The sequence below is a fragment of the Bos indicus x Bos taurus genome, chromosome 29 (genome assembly GCF_003369695.1).
Source record: "Bos indicus x Bos taurus breed Angus x Brahman F1 hybrid chromosome 29, Bos_hybrid_MaternalHap_v2.0, whole genome shotgun sequence".
Classification (NCBI taxonomy): domain Eukaryota; kingdom Metazoa; phylum Chordata; class Mammalia; order Artiodactyla; family Bovidae; genus Bos; species Bos indicus x Bos taurus.
This window is the reverse complement of record NC_040104.1, coordinates 26,196,404-26,216,429: the sequence shown is the minus strand read 5'-3', so window position 1 is coordinate 26,216,429 and position 20,026 is coordinate 26,196,404. Positions and strand designations below refer to the sequence as shown.

Here is a 20,026-nt window from a genome sequence, read left to right as displayed (position 1 = left end):
GTTTGGATCATTTAACCTGTGCCAAAGAGCCACTTCTAAGTAACCAGCGATGCCAGCAAGCCAAGCATGAAGATGATTCCACTGGCAGCCCCGTGCGCCACCCCCACCCCCCGCTCAGATCCTCCTGACACGGCTGTCTCTGGAGAGGTGACTGTACAACCGGCCAGGAGTGGGTGCCAAGCAGGTGTGTTTGCCCTCCAGGTCTGATTCAGAGCTCAGATCTCCTGAGATGAAAGGTCTCACTGATCATTATTTCAACACTTGACTGAAATCTGTACTTCCCCAAACCTTCTCCATGCCCTTATTTGTCAAGCAAATCGAGACAATCAAGCAATGTGCTCTAGCCACAATTACCTCTGCTTATTCAGGCGTGCCAGGCAAATATAATTACATTCGGATACATAACCCTGGGTGTAATGTTATTCATTCATCGGCATCCTCAGCTAATTCAACCAGATTTCACTCTCTATGAAAAAGTGTTTGCCAAGAATGTGAATTGCCTAAAACAGACTGTGGGGGAGGTACCGATAAGCCCCACATCATCCATCTACACTCCCCCCAACCTCTGCCTTCTTATTGACGCCATCGGTTCCCCATTCCCATCATCTCTGAATTTAAAGGATTTCCATGCTCTCTGTGTTCCTCTCCTTCTTTTGACCAGAATCCAAGCTTTCATCATCTCTGCCCAGGCCGGTGAACAGGTATATTGCCTCCAGCCATAGAGCTTACAAATGACAGCCAGATATAGAAACCAGCCCACGGATGATTCTTACTGGTCTGCCTAGTATCTTTCAAAGCTTTTGAATTCATGTCCACATTTAAAACTGGAGAGAGGTCACCAAAAAAATCTGGATTTCTGTCCTTTTCTCAGTAAAAGCAAGTCTGGAAGGACTGAGCTCACTTTCTTGCAGGGCGCCACCTGCTGGTGAAAAGTGGTGGCGGTCCCCTTTGGGGAGGCGTGAGGATCCCTTTCCCGGAGTCCCATTCACCCTGAACCACTCAGGGTGCTGCTTCTGTGGTATCACCTCTGCGGGCCCAAGCAGGCACCTGAACTGTGATCTCTGTTTTAGACTGTTTCCAGGTCTTGTCCACCCCCCATTCTATTCTCCACTGACCTCAGTGACCCTGATGTGATCTTTCATCTTTTGATTAAAGGCCTCTAATGGTTTTCCGTTGCCCGCAGAATAAGACCTAAAGTCCTTATTGTGATAGAGGATGCGCTACTTCACAGGATTCTTCCTCCTTCATTTCCAACCCGTCTCCTGGCGCTCCTGCCTTTACACACGGCCCTGCCCTGTGCTCCACCCACATGTGGCTTCTCTCCAGTCCCAGCTCATACCCAGCCCTTCACAATTTTGTCTTTGTAGTCACTGTGCCCTTTGACTGAAGGCTCTTTTCCTCTTTCTTCCTTAGTTTGCTCCTGATCTGCCTTGAAGGCACAGCCCCGGTGTCATCTTGGTTTGGAAGCTTTCCCCAATTCTTGGCCAGCGGATGACTCCACCTCTTGTGCGTTTCTGTTCTCCTGATGTCTACTTATTACAGTAAGATCTAATTAATAAACTTTTCCTCCATTAGATTAAGAGCTCTCTGAAGGCTAAGACTGGCTCTTTTGATGTGGGCATTTAAGAACACTGCTCCAATTCATATGCTAAGCAGGCACTCAGGTAGGGTGTGCTGAATGGATAAATGAGTTTTTAAGTCTAGAAAGATTCCGGGTAAGAGAAGGAGCATTGGACTTGGAGGTCTGAACATGGAGCTGGCTGGAGTCTGCAGTCTTGATAGCCACGTACATCTCAGGAAATCACTGCACCTTGTAGAGAGGCGGGACCCTTATCTGGACATGGGATTACAACAGCGACCTCCCCTGGCTGCTACAAAACTCACAGGTGAAGCCACACAAAAGCACTTAGCGAAGTATAAAGCAACAGAGGTGTCCAGTGTGTCTTCTGAATTGGTAACTATAGTTCATTCCAAGTGATTTTTTTAAAAAAATGATTTATTTTCCTTTTCCTCTTGGTAACATCATTAACATGAGAGGTTCTGGGGGGAGCACTGTTAAGTAATAAACAGTGAGCTGTAAACTTGAGAGAGAGAACCTGGAGCATAAATGGAGTCTAAACCACTTTCTAAAATCCTCTGATCTAGTCCTGTCTCCTCAATTTACAGATGAGGCTCAGCACGAGGGAGTGATTTACAGTCAAGACTATTTCATGGTTAAGTACTGGGTCCCTCTAGGTAGAGAGACTTGGCTATAAGCACGAGCTCTTCTGACTACCAGCTCTTTGACGTAGATCAAGTTATTTAATTATTCTAGGCCTCAGTTTGCTTATCGGAAAAATGGGGATAAAAAAGGTAGCCAGCTCGTGGAGTTGTGAGAACGATCCAATGATCTGGGTTTCTGCACACATGTGGTGCACACTCAGCAGCGGTGCCTGCAGCCAGGTCCCAAGGCCACACAGGGACGCACAAGTGAACAAAAGACCAAGTCAAGCAACCTGACTCCTATCCCAGGGCTCTTCTCTCCAGCCCCTTTCCAGGCTCACCCAGAGGAAAGGCACCTCAGAGGAGGAACAAGGACATCACACGGGGTGAACACAAACTTCTGGGTTCAACACACGGGAGGCTTTCTCCCTCCCATCTGTTGGACTTTAGCTCTTTACCATTAAGAGCTTTTCCTCTCATAGAAAAATCTTGAAATATTAAAAGAAAAAAAATAGAGGTTAAATGGTTTAGAATCTTTCAAATGATTACAGCCAGGAAAAAAAACGGAGAGAGTGGAATTGACCGTGATCAGACTGTCACATATTTTAATTCTGAAAATGCAAATCAAAAATCTGGGAATAGCAGCCTGAATATGCCTGACTTTAAGATTATCCACGTGACCGCAATAATAAAAATTTCACGGCAAGCAATTCAGTTGCCTCCACGATCAGAAAACAGTTGTATAAAAAGTTGAGCATGGAGACCAGTGCTGAATCATTATCTAAGCCTTGGTACCCTTCTCAGGACTGTTAGCCGAGCTGATGACTTGATTTAATACAAAGATGACCACCTCCCATTTAAAAAGATCTGGTGTGACCCTCCCTGAAGGGGAGAGTGAACAAGGAAAAGGAAACAGCTTCTCGTCAGAAGCCTGACCTTCCCTCACGGGCTGGATGCTGTGGGCTTGACTCTGCAATCAATCGCTTGAACCAGTCTTCCTATCAACTCTTGGCAGGAATGGTAACAGAACTAGAACTCACCTCAGGCAGAGAGAGCAGAAACATCTAATTCACTGCGGAACCATGCAGACTGAGGAAGCGGAAAGTATGGCCATGAGTCTGTGCATATGAACAGGTATGCGAACACACGTGTGAATACATGCATAGGTGCATGCACATTTCATGTGTGAGTGTGTACTTGTGTCCTTATTTACGTGTGACTGACCATGATGTGCACTCACGCCTATGGGTATATGTGTGTGTGTGTGTGTGTGTGTATAAGCTGCGTAGAAGCTGTAAAGGAAGAGCCTGGACTGTGACACTAAACCATTGGTCCCCTCGGTGCTATAGACGGCTCTTAGTTATCACTCAGCTGTGCAGAGTGGCCCACTGCCTGGCAGGTCTCGAGCACAGGATCAAGCTGAGCACTGTGAACAGGGCTCTGGGACCCCCAAGAGCAGGGCTGGGTGGCTTCCATCTGCCCAGACAGGACTCATCGCAAGAATCAAGCATCACACAGAGACGATGTCCCCCATCCTGTACAGGTGCGTGGTGTAACCAGAGGCTCTCACAGGCCACAACACCCAGAACAACAGCACCGGGCTCCCCGTGGTCTCCTGTGGTCCCCTGGATGTGCCATCAGAGACAGGCAGAGGGACTGACCGTGGAAACACTCAGGCTTGTCACCCCAAATACAACCCAAGTTCTCTGGTCCTTCTAGAACTAGTCCTTCCTTATGGTTACCCTTCTTCCTCATCCTGTTCTCCCCTCTGAAAAATCCCAGCACGTAGCAGGGACTGAAAAAATATTTGAGTTCCCTGGTTGCCTAGTGGTTAGAATTCCGGGCTTTCACGGCTGTGGCCTGGATTTAATCCCTGGTTGGGGAATTCACAATCCACACAGTATAGCCAAAAAATAAAAATAAAAAAAATTTTTTAGAAGAAAAGAAAAAAAAATACATGCAACGGGGTAACAAACTGAGGTTCTGGAAGTTCAAGGTGAGCCTCTCTGTGAGAAGTCTCAGTTGCGCAGCAAGGTGGTTTTGTGTTTCATCGTTTAGAGTACATTCAGGATGCTTTAGGACTGACCTCGGAGCCTGTCAAGTGAAACCAAACCACCCTCCTAGCTATTGTTCAGGCTGCTTCTGCCAAGTCCCTGGGTCCCCGTGTGCCTGGGCCACTCCTCTGCATCTTAGGATCACTCACATTTTCCTTCCTATCTTTAGCTTTCTAACCTACCCCCACGCCCCAGCCACACTGAATTAACTGTCCCTCAAGCACACCACATATGTCTCTATCAGGAGCTGATCACGGGGCCCCTGAGCTGTCAGCCTCAATGTTCCCGGAAGACCCCTGCCCCCGAAGACCCCTTGCCCAGGGCTGGGCAGGGCCGGGGAGGGGGGCAGCTGCTCCTACCTGTACAGGAAAGGCGCCACGGTGGCAGTGTTGGGGTGGCTGTATTGCTGCTGGGGCTGAGGTAGCTGGACACTGACAGTATTGCTTCCTGTGGTCTGGGTGGTCCCCACGGACGCACTGACAGTCTGGCTGCTGATGCTGTGGTTCAGGCCGGTCCCTCCGGGGCCTTTTCCTTCCGAGGATGCCAGGCTGGAGGAGGAGCTGGAGTGCCTGCCGTCCAGCGGGGGCTTCTGCTGGGGGAGCCCCGAGCTCGGCTTCCCACCCCGGGCTCGCTCCCCGTCCTTGGAAGGCGTGGGGGCACTTGGGGATTTCCCAGGCACGCTCTTCATCCCTGGTTTTGGTATCCCGCTGTGGGAAGGGGCCGGGGCCTCCTTCTTGGCACTGTTGAGCTTCCCCCCTTTGGGGATGAAGCTGGCGATCTTGGAGGACTTTTTGGGCATCTCGGTCAGGGCGGCCCCGCTGGGGTCTTCTCTCGGCCCCTCTCTGAGGTCCGGCCTCTCTGTCACCGAGGCTCTCTTGGTGAGGTCCTTGCTTTTCTCCTTCTCACGCTGTTGTTTCTCCTTTTCCTTCTCACTGCCTTTCGGGGAGCTCTTCTTGTTGGTCAGCGCCCGGCTGAAAGTCCTCTGGGCGATGCCCTTGAGGGCGATCTTGGGGCTGTTGGACGGGGGACCGGCCGCGGACAGCGGGCGTCCGCCCGCCTCCATCTCTTCGCTCTCCTCGAAGCTGGGCAGGATCTCCAGCCGCTCGCAGCTCGTGTCCCGCGACCCCGGGCCCTCGCCCGCCTTGGAAGCCCCCTTGCTGTTGAAAAGTTTTAGTTTTTCCAGCATGGACCTCTGATTGTTGGGGGCCGGCTTCAGGGCTTCAGGGGCGGGCCGGGGGGGCTCCGGCGTGGGCGGCTTGACGGAGAGCGCGGCGGCCGCGGCGCTGTGCTTCACGCTGACCGACTTGCTGCGCCAGGGCTTGGAGGCCGAGCCGGGCTGGGGGATGGCCGAGGAGGCGCCGCAGCTAGCAGGGCCACACCCGCCGCCTCCCTCCAAAGCAGCGGGCGCATCTTCGCTCATTGCGGGGTGGGAGGATGCAGGGCTCGCCAAAGGCTCTGCGGAGACGGGGAAGAGAGGGAGACCTGAGTTACATGCATGGACCTGCACTCATCACGAGAGGGCGTCGGCCACGGCTGGGCGGCCGATCGCTCCAACCCGGATGCCACGCAGCTCCACTACCTGTGTCTCAATTTAAATTCCACCTTGACTTTCTCCCACGCTCCATCAAGCACTGTTCACATCCCCTCCTCCCCCCCTCCCCCCCACCCACCCCCCACATTTTGGCGTATGCTATGTGAATGCACACCGACCTTAACATCCACATGCATGTGGCACAATTAAGCACACACTTCATGGGAAAACAAACAAAAATCCACACCACCACTGATTGTGCGGGAATGGTACAAGAAATATCTCCTGTCTTGAATGATTCAACCCATAACCCCGTTATCCAACTAAAGGGAAACAATGGAGGATTATCCAACTTTAAGAAAACAATGTATCAGAGACAAACAATGGAGGATTATCCAACTTTAAGTAAACAATGTACCAGAGACATTAACACAGAACAGATTCCAAAAAAAAAAAAAATCCAGAAAAAAGAGAAACCAAGGATAATCTTGACAGACGTAATTACCCACAGAAATTGCTAAATCCCATCAAAGCATATACGTTTTCCCTATGTTGGCACTTTTAAAAGAGTTACCAATGTGGTGCAGGCTGGAGTTTAAAAAAAGGCTTTCGAGCTTAAGAGTATGAACTGAGCACGAGGCTTCACCGTCAGCAGGAAAACACGCAGGTTATCTGAAAGTCAAGGCTTCCCCCTTGGCACACAGGGTGTAGTTTCCCAGCCAGCCCCTTTTCTCAGAAAAGCCTCAAAACATTTCCAAATTAGAACTGGAATTATTCGGAGACGGGCAGGTTCCAAACTGGCACTCTGCTAGGCACCGAGGCAGCCTAGATTGATGACCTGAACGTCAGAGCTCCCTTGCTCAGGCAGCAGGCAAAGCCACACAGCGCCATCCTCCACGTAGGGACAGCTGTCAGAGGGAAGGGGGCCGGGACACAGCTGTGAGCCCATCCCCGCGCCCACCCACGACCACGCCTGCCCAGCGCAGACAGGGTGCAGCACCTCGGCCCCCAAAGAGCCCGTCCCCCGCACTTGCAAAGTCACAGGGACACGACTTACCCGGCCGCAGTCACTTTCTCCCGCAACGATTCCCTAAGAAAACTTCTCCAACGCGAGAGGCTGTCCTTCCGATTGTCACAAGTGTTTTCGGTTAAACTGCTCATGTTTCTAATTAACTTTTGTCATCCGCAACTGCTCCAGTGCCCAGAAGCCTGGCGGGATTAACGGCTGCTTCTTCTGCTCTTTTTTTTTTTTTTTTCCCCTTTTTAAATACCTACGTTCCACCGCCTTCGAGCAGCAGAGTAAACTGTGTATAAGAGCGGCTTTTTATGATTTAAAAGTCAACGGCCGCCAAAGCCGAGCGAAGGCAGCCCCTTGTGGGACACGAGCCGGGAGCACTCCCGGCAGACGAACTGGCCTCCCTTCCCTCTCAGCTGCTCCGGGGGAGGGGGGGCGGTGCGGCGGGAAGCCGCAGCTCCGGGGTGATCCAACGCAGACCTCCCAATGTTTTAAAACACATACATCTTCCTGACTTCCCAGGGATTCGGGTTTGGAGCAGGGGCTGCTGTGCGATCCTCCCTTACAAAACGCACGGCGCATTGCTGGATCTTTTCCTGGGGAGAGCTTGGGGACTGGCTGGGAAACAGGCTTGCGGAACCCACCCACACCGCCAGCCCCTCGGAGGGTCTCCTCGAGTGGGACACGCTGCTCATGGAGGGCCTCCTGGCCTCAGGAGGTATCGTGCTAGGCACTCTGAGAAGAGGGGCTCACTGCCCCCGTCTGAAGAATGGGGAGACTGAGGCTTGGAGAGGGCTATGACTGACCCTCCATCACACCACAGGAGATGGTCCAGTGTGGGATTTGGGCTCAGGTCTCGCAACACAGTGCTCTTTGGGACTGCATCCCAGCTACCTCCCGCGATAAAGAACACTAAATGACAGCCACTTAGATGACCAGAGGACTTCAGGGCATCTACCTCATCTACTGCTTGAGTATATTCACGACATCCATGGTGGGGGACAAACCAGCCCAGCCACTGGATAGGAGGCAGCCTATGCCACGGAGGCCAGCTCTCTGGAGGGCAGCAGTGACCCTCCAATCGCGAGTTCTACCCTCTCAGGACTGCTGTCCTTCCCTTTACTTGGGCTCAGATCTGAGGCAGAAATATTCATTCATTCGTACATTCAGTATATTCATTCATATATTCAGTAAATTCATTGATATCAACATTCAAAGATGGGTCGTCCCTGGTGGCCCAGTAGTTAAGAATCCCTCTGCCAATGCAGGGGACACGGGTTCCCTCCGTGGTCTGGGAACTACGATCCCACATGCGGTGGGGCAACTAAACTTGAGCCACAGCTAGAGAGCCCTCCTGCCGCACTTCTGAAGCCCCCATGCCCCAGGGTTTGTGCTCCACAACATAAGAGGACACTGCAATGAGCAGCCCGCACATCGCAGCTAGAGAGTAGCCCCCGTTTGCCACAACCAGAGAAAGCCCGAGGACAGCAATGAAGAGCCCACGTGTCACAACGAAGACCCACGGCAGCCAAAATAATTATTTTTAAAAAATTAAAAACAAATCTAATGAGTGCCTAGTATATGCCACACGTTTTTCTAGGCACTGGGATACATCAATGACAACGCGGAGATCCCTGCCTTCATGGATGTTACACTCTAGCGGGGAGGAACAGATAATTCATATAATCAATACATACATTTTATCACTTGGTAGAAAAGAAGTCCCAGAGAAAAGGGTTTTGAGTGGGGCATGGGAGATTGCAACAATGTCCTTATAGGAGCTACAGCAAATCGGGATCAGAGGTTTGCTCTTCTTTTCTAAAGAAGTTTCAGAACTACTCCCTACTGAGCAGAAGCACATGCATCACTGTGACTTCTCTGCTCCCACACATTCCCTGGAACTCTTACAAAGCTCGCCTGAAATAATTTGGACAAGAAATGCCCCTGCCTAGCATTTCTGTGTAATTTTAAATCTTAACATGCACAGCTAGCAATCAGTTGTTACGAACCAGTTAGAGACTGATCCAGAGTTAACCAAACACCTGACTTGTCTAAGAGAAATGTGTAGGCCAATCAAAGACGTGTGTTTCCTTCAGGAAGGCTGCCAGGTGCAAGAAGGGGCTCACATGACGGATGCATCGTCACTTCCCAGGCTGTCCCCAGATGGCTCCCAGAAACTCCTGTCTTTCAAACCCCAGCTCAATGCCTTCATCCTTTGTCAAGCTCCCTGAGACCCTCGGGCTGAATGAACTACCGGTTCATTGCATCATCACCTGGTATTTTTACCTACTCTCCTTCTCCAGGACACTGTCCAAACTTCCCTTTTTATAAAAGCATTTGGAGGGCCACCTACTTACACCAGGCACTGGGAATATAGCCCCTGGCCTTTAGGAACTCACTGTTCAAAGAGGCAGCAGACCTCAAAACAGAGCACAGAAGCAATGTCAAGGCTGTAGAGGGTGGCACATAGTTCCGGGAGACCCGAGGATTGGGATCTCCTGATTCTCCCCAGAGACTCTGGGAGAGCTTCATGGAGGAGGCGCTATGGGTTTGCTTGTTCCCCTGGTCTGTGAATCCCTCCAGAGCAGAGACCTGCCCCCATACATCCTTGTTTCCCTAAGCCTGCCAGAGCATAGAAAATACTAAATGGTTTCTGAATTGTTGGTGGGTAGTTGTAACATTTGCAAGTCACACTTAAGGCAAGAGAGACTCAAAATCTGTGATCAGTCATTAGGGTTTTATTACAACCTTTCAGTCCAAACTCAGGATTAGGACTCAGAGCTTCAGAATTTCCACTTGGCATTTTGCCTGGGTTCCCCTTGTTATAGGATCTTGGGGACATTTCAAGGCTGCTCATTATAGCTGTAAGACATAGTCCGAGGGGATGGTTCTGAATTTGGTTTCTGGAACAGAAGTTCCCTGAGTAGGGCTACTGGGCACCAGAGCACCATCAGACCATCAATACTTTAGAATTAGGTCACAGCCAGTTGCTGCTGTTGTTCAGTCGCTCAGTCGTGTCCGGCGTTTTGTGACCCCGTGGACAGCAGTATGCCAGACTGCCCTGTCCTTCACCATCTCTTCCCCTAAACACTGAAGGGGCTCCAGGTCATGAGTGGTCTTGTGCAGGTGAACTGGACACATTTCTGTCATTCCTGGGGTATCACACCTGTGACCTCAGACCTTGGCTGAGGTGGAAAGCAGCCATTTCTAACACTAGGCTTCTGTGATTCCTACCAGGCTTCTGAGTGTGTGAGATAAATGCAGGAGAGGCCCGGGGAGGCAGGCAAAGTGGCCAGTGTGATACCAGCTGAGGTATACCACTCCGCCCCTCCATCCCCCATTTGTAAGAGGGTAGGCTTTTCTCTAGAGTCCTTTCAGCTCTGCTTCCATTTGAATCTCAGTGAGTCTCCAAGAGGCCTGGAGAGGCTGGGCCCCAAGAACACAGCTAGGCTCACTTGCTAAGTTCTATGGTTACCGCCTGCTATGACATACAGGTGTGTCTTTAACTTCAATCATTTCCCTTACCAGTAAATGCAGAAAATGGGCCGGGTCAAGGTATACTCAAACTTTTATTTATTTTGGCCATGTGGCATGCAGGATCTTAGTGTCCTGACCAGGTATCAAACCCACGCCCCTGTGCCCTGGACCACTGGACCGCCAGGAAAGGCCCAAGAAATACTCAACCTTGGATGAGCTGCTAGTGAATTAAAATCTGGTGTTCCAGGAAGACAAATGAGGGAGAGAGAGGGTGGGGTGAGTCCTTTAAAATTAAGAACACTTCTCTCTCTAATAACTCTAGAGAGAGAAAGGAAGAAAGCATGAAAGAAATGCTCTGACCACCAGCATTCTCCCAACAATGGTATGTGGTCCACGGAAGGAAGTGAGATGAACACTTCTGATGACACATGGATTCACATGTTTATATTTTAAAAGTTACCTATTTATCTGCTGCATATCATAAAAGACAAGCAGTTCACATATAAATCAGCAGTTTCATGGGACGGTTCAGACGCAGATTTAATTTGAGTTGATTTAAGGAAACTATGAAACAAATAAAAACACAAGCAGTTTACTGATTTGGCAAGACTCGCACAGCAAGCTTGTGAAAGACTAAAGTTGGGGAAACACTGCTTCATTAAATCAGAAATACTGATTTTATATGTAAAATATATAACTATTTTTAAAATATTTATTTCATACTCAATCTATTCTTTTGATAAATGCAATCAATCAAAAGGAAAGTGAAGTTGCTCAGTGGTGTCCAACTCTTTGCGACCCCATGGACTGTAGCCCTACCAGGCTCCTCCGTCCATGGTATTTTCCAGGCAAGAATACTGGAGTGGGTTGCCATTGTCTTCTTCAGGAGATCTTCCCAACTCAGGGATTGAACCCGGGTCTCCTGCATTATAGGCAGATGCTTTACCGTCTGAGCCACAGGGCGGAAGGCCCCAAAAAGGACTAGGTTTAAAACTAATCTGAAATGGCTACTGTTAGAGCTTTATTTATTTATATGTATTTGTTTAGCATGACATTTTGCTGGGAATTGGTCAGATCTGGGAACATAATCAGGTCTTTGTGCCAAAAGTAATTCTAAGGATAATGGGCTTAAGTTTCAGACTACTAAATATAATAAGAATAATACATTACATCATGCCCAATAAACATCCCAAATATCCATATGCAAAATTCCATGACTTATTATATGTAATAGATGTTGGTAAATTCTGCCCTAGTTTGTATTTTATGTTTTGCTACACCAGGTCTGAGTTGCAGCAGAACTCTTTGTTGAGGCATGTGGGATCCAGTTCCCTGACCAGGGATCGAACCCAGGCCCCCTACATTAGGAGCATGGAGTCTTAGCCACTGGACCAGCAAGGAAGTCCCCTAGTTTGCACTTGGAATGCTGATCACAGGGCCCCCGAACAGAGTTTGTGAACCACGCCCCGTGGTCTGATCTCAGCTTTAAAAGGCCAGCTCACCAGGTTCACCCACCACCAACTGACAAACCACCGCAAAAAGGAAAAGTCTCATTTGAAATGCTGCAGAAACAGGAGGGCTTTGAAGAAGAGAAAAGGCTTTTTGAAGAAAAGAGTTTAAGGAGAGCATGAATCCTCCTGTGGGTAAGGGAAAATTTGGTTTTTCTGGCAACCAGCCTTTAACCTTCCCTGACAGTAACCAAAACACTTTCTAAATGAAAATACTGTCCAAGGCAGATAAACAAGTATTTCTTCCTCTCTTCCTCCACGAGGACCAGCAGTGGCCCCTGGTCCCTTCTGTCCCCAGCTTCCTAGTTAGGGAGATGTTGGTGGTCTGGCTGGGGCAACAGGCACCCAGGGAGCACAATCTAGGCCAGCTGATCTTAGTTCCTGTCACCCTACTGTGATTTTAAACCTGCTCAGAGGTTGGGTCTAGCCTGAATCTTCAGGAAAAGGTCTGACCATTGGGCCTATAATTTTGGGCCTATATATTGGGCCTATACAATTTCCTATAATTTGTTAAGATGTCAGTGTTGAGTATACAAATTTGTTAGGATAACTGAAACCAGTTTTGTTTGTTTGCTAGTTTGCTAGTTTGTTGTTAAGTGCATGGACTCTAGCCACACAGGCTGGAGATTACTTTCAGAGTTGCTCTTGTTAGTTTCTCTACAACCATGTTAGCCACCAGACCACAGAGGGACACGTAAGTGGATCTCGCTCAATCCACTTAGTGGTTCTGCAGGATTTCTGCAGCCTGGCCTGAGAAGCCTTCTCAATACTGCTGTAATCAATGTCTAATATTAAAGGCCTGGGCACGAATATAGTTTCTCTCCAACTCCTCCCTGGAGAGGAGCCTTGGAGGTACAGAAAGATGGAGAAAGGGGTCAAGAGAATTGCCAAGAAAAGTGGTCAGAGAGGGGAAAGGCATGGAGTAGAAGGAGCTGGGCTCTGAATCCATATTTTCTAAGGATCATTTTGTGTCTACAATTCCATAGGCTCCCAACATCCAAGTTAGAATAAGAATGATGATTTATATAAACAAATATTTTATTTAAAGTTCCTCTGTTAAGTTAGTCCCTAATAAAAATCCCAATGATGTTTTTGTTGAAATAGAAAAATCCATACAAAAATTCATGTGGAATCTCAAGGGACTCTGAGTAGACAAAGTAATTCTGAAAAAGAACGAAGTTGGAGGTCTCATACTTTCTGATTTCAAGCCTTTCTACAAAGCCATCACTGCAATACTGACAAAGGCAATCATATAGACCAATGGACAAGAGCCACCAGACATAAACCTTTGCGTATACGGTCAAATAATTTTCAAGAATATTCAATGGGGTAAAGGTCATCTTTTCAACATATTTTCTGGGAAAACTAGATGTTCACATGCAAAAAAATGAAGCTAGGTTCATACCTTATACCATATTAAAAAATTAACCTAAGATGGATCAGACTTAAATGTATGAGTTAAAACTATAAAACTCTTACGGGAAAAACACAGGGCAAAAACTTCATGACACTAATTTTGGCAGTGATTTCTTGGATATGACACAAAAAGCAGGAGCAAAAAAACAAGTAAGCTGAACTTCATCAAAGTTAAAAAAAACTTTTCTGCATTAAAGGACATAATCAACAGAATGCAAAAACAACCTATGAGTGGTAATAGCTGCAAATCATACATCGGATATCCAGAATATATAGAGAACTCATATAACTCAACAACAACATGATATAAAAATGGGTAAAGGACTTAAACAGACATTTCTCCAAAGAATATATACGATTGACCAATACACACACAGAAAGATGTTCAACATCACTAGTCATCGGGGAACACAAACCAAAACCACAGGAGGATACCACTCCATACCAATTAAGATGGCTATTATTTTTTAAAAAAAGAAAACAGCAAGTGTTTCTGAGGATGCTGAGAAATTGGAACTCTCGTGCATTACTGTGAGAACGGAAGATTGTGCAGCCATTGTAGAAAACACAATGGCAGTTCCTCAAAAAATTAAACATAGAATATGTCCTACCAGTTCCACTCCTGAGTATATACCTGAACGAGGTGAAAGGAGGAACTTAAACAGACATTTGTAAACCCAGGTTCCTAGCAACATTATTCACAATAGTCAAAAGGCAGAAGCAACCCAAATGTCTATCAATGCATAAACAATGGATACTGTTTGGATGAATGAATGAATCATCTAAGTGTGAGATATATCAATGTCTCTTTCTTTATACACACACACACACACACACACATACAATGGAGTATTAAATTCAGCCTTCAAAAGGAAGGAAATTCTGACACCTGCAATAATAGGGATGTCCCTTCCATTAGGAAGCTTCTACAAGCCCCTTATCCTTATCCATCAGAAGGCAGACAGAATGGAAACCACAATTACAGAAAACTAACCAAACTGATCACTTGGATCACAGCTTTGTCTAACTCAGTGAAACTATGAGCCAGGCTGTGCAGGGCCACCCAAGACAGATGGGTCATGGTGAAGAGTTCTGACAAAATGTGGTCCACTGGAGAAGGGAATGGCAAACCACTTCAGTATTCTTGCCTTGAGAACCCCATGAACAGTATGAAAAGGCAAAATGATATGACACTGAAAGATGAACTCCCCAGGTTGGTAGGTGCTCAATATGCTACTGGAGAAGATTACAGAAATAGCTCCAGAAAGAATGAAGAGATAGAGCCAAAGCAAAAACAACCACAAGCTGTGGATGTGACTGGTGATGAAAGTAAAGTCCGATACTGTAAAGAACAATATTGCACAGGAATCTGCAATGTTAGGCCCAAGAGTCAAGGCAAATTGGAAGTGGTCAAACAGGAGATGACAAGAGCGAACATATCTGCTGCTGTGGGCAAGAATCCCTTAGAATAAATGGAGTGGCACTCACAGTCAACAGAAGAGTCCAAAATGCAGTACTTGGGTGCAATCTCAAAAACAACAGAATGGTCTCGGCTCATTTCTAAGGCAAACCATTCAACAGCAAAGTAATCCAAGTCTATGCCCCAACCACTAATGCTGAGGAAGTTGAAGTTGAATGGTTCTATGAAGTTGTATAAGAACTTCTAGAAGTAACACCAAAAAAAAAAAAAAAGATGTCTTTTTCATCATAGGGAACTAGAATGCAAAACCAGGAAGTCAAGAGATACCTGGAGCAAAGGCTAACAGACTTTTGCCAAGAAAATGCACTGGTCATAGCAAACACCCTCTTCCAACAACACAAGAGACGACTCTACACATGGACATCACCAGATGGTCAATACTGAAGTCAGATTGATTATATTCTTTGCAGCCAAAGATGGAGAAGCTCTATTCAGTCAGCAAAAACAAGACTGGGAGCTGACTGGCTCAGATCATGAACTCCTTATTGCCAAATTCAGACTTAAACTGAATAAAGTAGGGAAAACCACTAGACCATTCAGGTATGACAAATCCCTTATGATTATACACTGAAAGTGACAAATAGATTCAAGGGATTAGATCTGATAGACAGACTGCGTGAAGAACTATGGACGGAGATTCCTGATGTTGTACAGGAGGCAGTGATCAAGACCATCCCCAAGAAAAAGAAATGCAAAAAGACAAAATGGTTGTCTCAGGAGGTCTTACAAATAGCTGAGAAAAGAAGAGAAGTGGAAGGCAAAGGAGAAAAGGAAAGATATATCCATCTGAATGCAGAGTTCCAAAGAATAGAAAGGAGAGATAAGAAAGCCTTCCTAAGTGATCAGTGCAATGAAATAGAGGAAAACAATAGAATGGGAAAGACTAGAGATCTCTTCAAGGAAATCAGAAATACCAAGGGAACATTTCATGCAAAGATGGGCACAATAAAGGACAGAAATGGTATGAACCTAACAGAAGCAAAAGATATTAAGAAGAGGTGGTAAGAATACACAGAAGAACTACACAAAAAAGATCTTAATGACCCAGATAATTACGATGCCGTGACCACTCATGTAGAACCAGACATCCTGCAGTGTGAACTCAAGTGGGCCTTAGGAAGCATCACTACAAACAAAGCTAGTGGAGGTGATGGAATTTCAGCTGAGCTATTTCAAATCCTAAAAGATGATGCTGTGAAAGTGCTGTACTCAATATGTCAGCAAATTTGGAAAACTGTGGTGTTGGAGAAGACTCAAGAGTCCCTTGGATAGCAAGAAGATCAAACCAGTCAATCTTCCACCTGGGCTTCCCTTCCTCCACCCCCATCCCTTTAACTCCCTTCCAAATTCAGAAACATTCAACGTAAGGGCGGAAGTAGAGAAAAGCAGAGACATTACTTTGCCAACAAAGGTCTGTCTAGTCAAAGCTGTGGTTTTTCCAGTAGTCATGTATGGATGTGAGACTTGGACCATAAAGAAAGCTGAGCACCAAAGAACTGATGCTTTTGAACTTTGTGTGATGTTAGAGAAGACTCTTGAGAGTCACTTGGACTGCAAGGAGATCAAACCAGTCAATCCTAAAGGAAATTAGTCCTGAATATTCATTGGAAGAACTGATGCTGAAGCTGAAGCTCCAATACTTTGGCCACCTGATTCGAAGAACTGACTCACTGGAAAAGACCCTGATGTTGGGAAAGACTGAAGGCAGAAGAAGGGGACGACAGAGGATGAGATGGGTGGATGGATGTTATCACCAACTCAATGGACATGATTTTGAGCAAGCTCTGGGAGTTGGTGATGGACAGGGAAGCCTGGAGTGCTGCAGTCCATGGGTCACGCAAAGAGCCAGACACGACTGAGTGATTGAACTGAACTGACAACAGGGATGAACCTTGAAGATGTTACACAAGTCACAGAAGGCAAATACCATTTGATTCTACTTATAAGAGGCCCTTGAAAAGCTGAATTCATAGAGACAGTAGGTAGAAAGGTGTTTAGGGTCTAGGGAGAAGGCAGGAATTTTCACACACACACACACACAAAGAAGTCTGTAATTGGGTCCAAGTAACAGAATTCTGATCACCACAGCCTAAATAGATGAGGGGTTTACTCCTTCTACTTCCAGTGGTTTTAGCACAGGGTCTGGCACACAATTTGTTGCTCAGTGGCTCAGACGTGTCCAACTCTCTGTGATCCTGTGGACTGCAGCGGCACACAATAAGAGCTCAATAAATATTTGTTAAAGTTTCTCTGTCAGTTTGATGGTTAACGCATCACACAAAAGTACATAATTTTGATTGCTTTACAAGTATTACTTTATTCTACCTTGGAAAAAATAACATCTACTTCAAAGAAGAGTGATCCTTCTGAAGAAACTGCAGCAAATTACACCACTAGGCTTTTTCCTCCTCACATGGGCCATCACTGACTCCTTGATGAAGCTTCTGACTGCAGTACTTCCTTGCCCCCCTCACTGCCCCATATCCCTACCTAGACATATCCCCCCCAGTCTGTTTCTTCTAGGAAACCTCCAGAAACCAGAAGCCATCTCTTTTCATCTAAAGATGCAGAAGGCTCTGCCAGGCCTTCTCTGGGGTCCTAACCCTTGCTGCCCCATGTTGCAGTGAGTGGTCACACTTAGCTTAAAAGAATAACTGATGTGCCAGGTCCCAGAAATGCTTGTTGGAAATTCATGCCTTGGTCCCTTTTATGACTGACCTGTTTCACTTAGCATAAGTGGTGCAGTGACGGGTGCCCAGATGTTAATAAACAAATGACAATGATCACCCACACTGAATCCCTCCATATGGCTCCAAGTTAAAAACCAGGCATGCCTCACTTATCCCTCTTGGCTAACCCTGCCAGTTTTCTCTTACAGCTAAGTGGACTCAGAAGACTAGAATCCTTGGTGATGCTTTTTCTCCCATGAATGGTGAAATTTTTGCTATACCAAGTCACCAAAGAGATTGTGTTCAAATAGGCCAGTACCTTATGAGGGTGTAACCAAAAATAAATGTGTGGAAGGTAAAAATGCACTCTCCTAGTGACCTGAAGCCAACTCTGTTCCCAGTTCCCCCTCTGTGACTCTCCCCCCAGAAGAAATAGAAGAAGAGGCCCTTGACAGTTGCCACCATTACAGTTATGTTCTGTTTTAATGTATGACAAGGTAATTCTTCCTCTTCAGTGGCTTCCTTTGGGTAAAACCAAGTGAAGCTATGGGTGTGCGTGCATGCATGCATGTGTGCTAAGTCACTTCAGTCGTGTCCAACTCTTTGCAACCCTATAGACTGTAGCCCCCCAGGCTCCTCTGTCCATGGGATTCTCCAGGCAAGAACACTGGAGTGGGTTGCCATTTCCTCTTCCAGGGGATCTTCCCGACCCAGGGATCGAACTCGTGTCTCTCATGTCTCCTGCACTGGCAGGAGGGTTCTTTACCACTAGCACCAAATGGGTAAAGAGGTTATTTGTTTCCCTAAATGGAGCTAAAAGGAGTCTTATTTTCTTATAAGAGAGTGCCATTTTCCTGCATAGTTATTACCACATTTTCTCCAGTTTCACAAGGTACATTTTCAAATCCTACTTACTGCCTTAAAGAACTGGAAAACTTAACAAAAGTTAACTTGCTGGAAATATTAACATACAACTGGGCTTATGGTTGACCTGGTAATAACACCTTAGAAAGAGAATAAACTCTTAAAATCTTTCTCTCCCTCCCATATATCCTTTACATCAAAAGATGCCCCAGGCATATTTGTAAATCCTCCCACTCCACTGGGTAAGGAGACAAATCATTTGACTCTTGACACTCAAAGGAAGATCTCTTTAAAAATAAAAAAAAAACGGTCCTATTTTTATCTTTCGCATCTTAAAGCCATATCACCCTCAAAACAACTCTTTTCTCTCTCTTGAACTTATTTGTTCAAAATCCTAAGCAATATGTTTCAGAAGAAAGCTTTTGTTTTAATTTGTCAAGCCATTTCTCTATCTTGTACCATATATGGCTATAAGAACATACAAAACTGGCCGTAGAAAGCCTTCTCCCTTGCTTTAAGGGTGTATGAAATTTCACAGAGACGATAAACACTTTATGGGGGCAAATCTCATTCTCGCAGGCCACTATCCACAGCTAACAGCTCTTGGCAGAACGCGATGGTTGTATGCTATTATAAATACACTCTTCCCACCTCTGCCCCCCAAGACAGAGCTGGCTAAAGAATGTTACAGGCTCTCCTTGCCTAAGATGCTGGTCCAGTCTTCTTGGTTTTTCTTGGAGCAAGGGATGGGCTCTTTAAAACAGGGGCCTCCAAACCAAGTATTAAACCAGACAGTACAAACAGGCAGCAACAGAGAGAGGGGCCCTCGGCTCAGGTAAGTTTAGAAAACAGATGGCTAAAGAGCAATCAATGTTCTTGTCTTAGGACTTCTCAGAGCCTTAAATATGCCCACTTGCCCTGGGGATATCCAAAATGATACAGGATAGTATGAATCCTGTATGTATTTTTGTCATAGAACTGATCTTATGGGATAGCTTAAAGGAATAATAGCCTTATCACAGGATGTATTCTGGTAAACTGCCCTAATGGAGGTGGGCAGAAGATAGGTACATAACCCAAATCAGACAAGACAGCAGTCCAACAGGTAACAGTCACTAACCAGGAGAGCTACGCACAGGAGAGGGGAGAAGAGGCGTCTTTATACCCCCTGGGAAGCTATAATCTAGTAGACTGCAGAATGTTCTCATGCAATCATGAGATTTGTGCAGTGACATGCATTTCTGAACACTAAATATCCTTAATAATGTACCTGTTCCTTTTCATTTCAAAAGGATTAGGATAAGGCTTGGCACTAAAGTCAAAAGGCTACATGAAAACAGGAAGCAGCAGTCATGGCTGTGAAGGGGGACGTCAGAAAAGATTTCTATCCACAGGCTCACTATGGCTCAGTCCTGACACACGGCAGCCACGAAAACTGATGTGATCTCGGCTTGTATTAACACAGGGATGGCATTCAGAACAAACAAGGTAAGGGTCTCGCCCAGCTGTGCACAGCTCAGACCAGAGCTAGAACAGGGAAAACTTTAGATTTTGGACCTGGACAGGCTTCTTAGAGATCACTACCTCAGTCCCTCATTTCTGCAAAAAGGAACACATCCTTGGTCAGGTAATGACTTCTCTGAGGTCTCCCAATCAGTAAACGTTATAGCTGGCATTGAACTTAGGACTCTGGGGCTTGTTAAATTAAGCAGCTTTGCTGTCCCTACCCCAAACCTCCCAGTTCAGAATCTCTGCAGAGAGACCCTTCCAAACGGCTGAAGGCCTAACTAGCTTCCCAGGTGACGGGCAT

The 20,026-nt window shown here is 46.5% G+C and overlaps 1 protein-coding gene across 11 annotated transcripts in view; it reads right to left on the bottom strand.

Moving 5' to 3' along the window:
- NAV2 (neuron navigator 2) overlaps positions 1 to 20,026 on the bottom strand; it is a 796,404-nt gene that overhangs the window by 171,987 nt on the left and 604,391 nt on the right. For 10 of the 11 annotated variants that reach the window (XM_027531913.1, XM_027531909.1, XM_027531911.1 and 7 more), the window contains one exon: positions 4,616 to 5,711. In XM_027531913.1, coding sequence (XP_027387714.1) covers positions 4,616 to 5,711 — 1,096 coding nt within the window. Of the gene's footprint in view, positions 1 to 4,615; positions 5,712 to 6,844; positions 7,017 to 20,026 lie in introns of those variants that run through there. The other variant, XM_027531917.1, reaches the window with a different exon arrangement.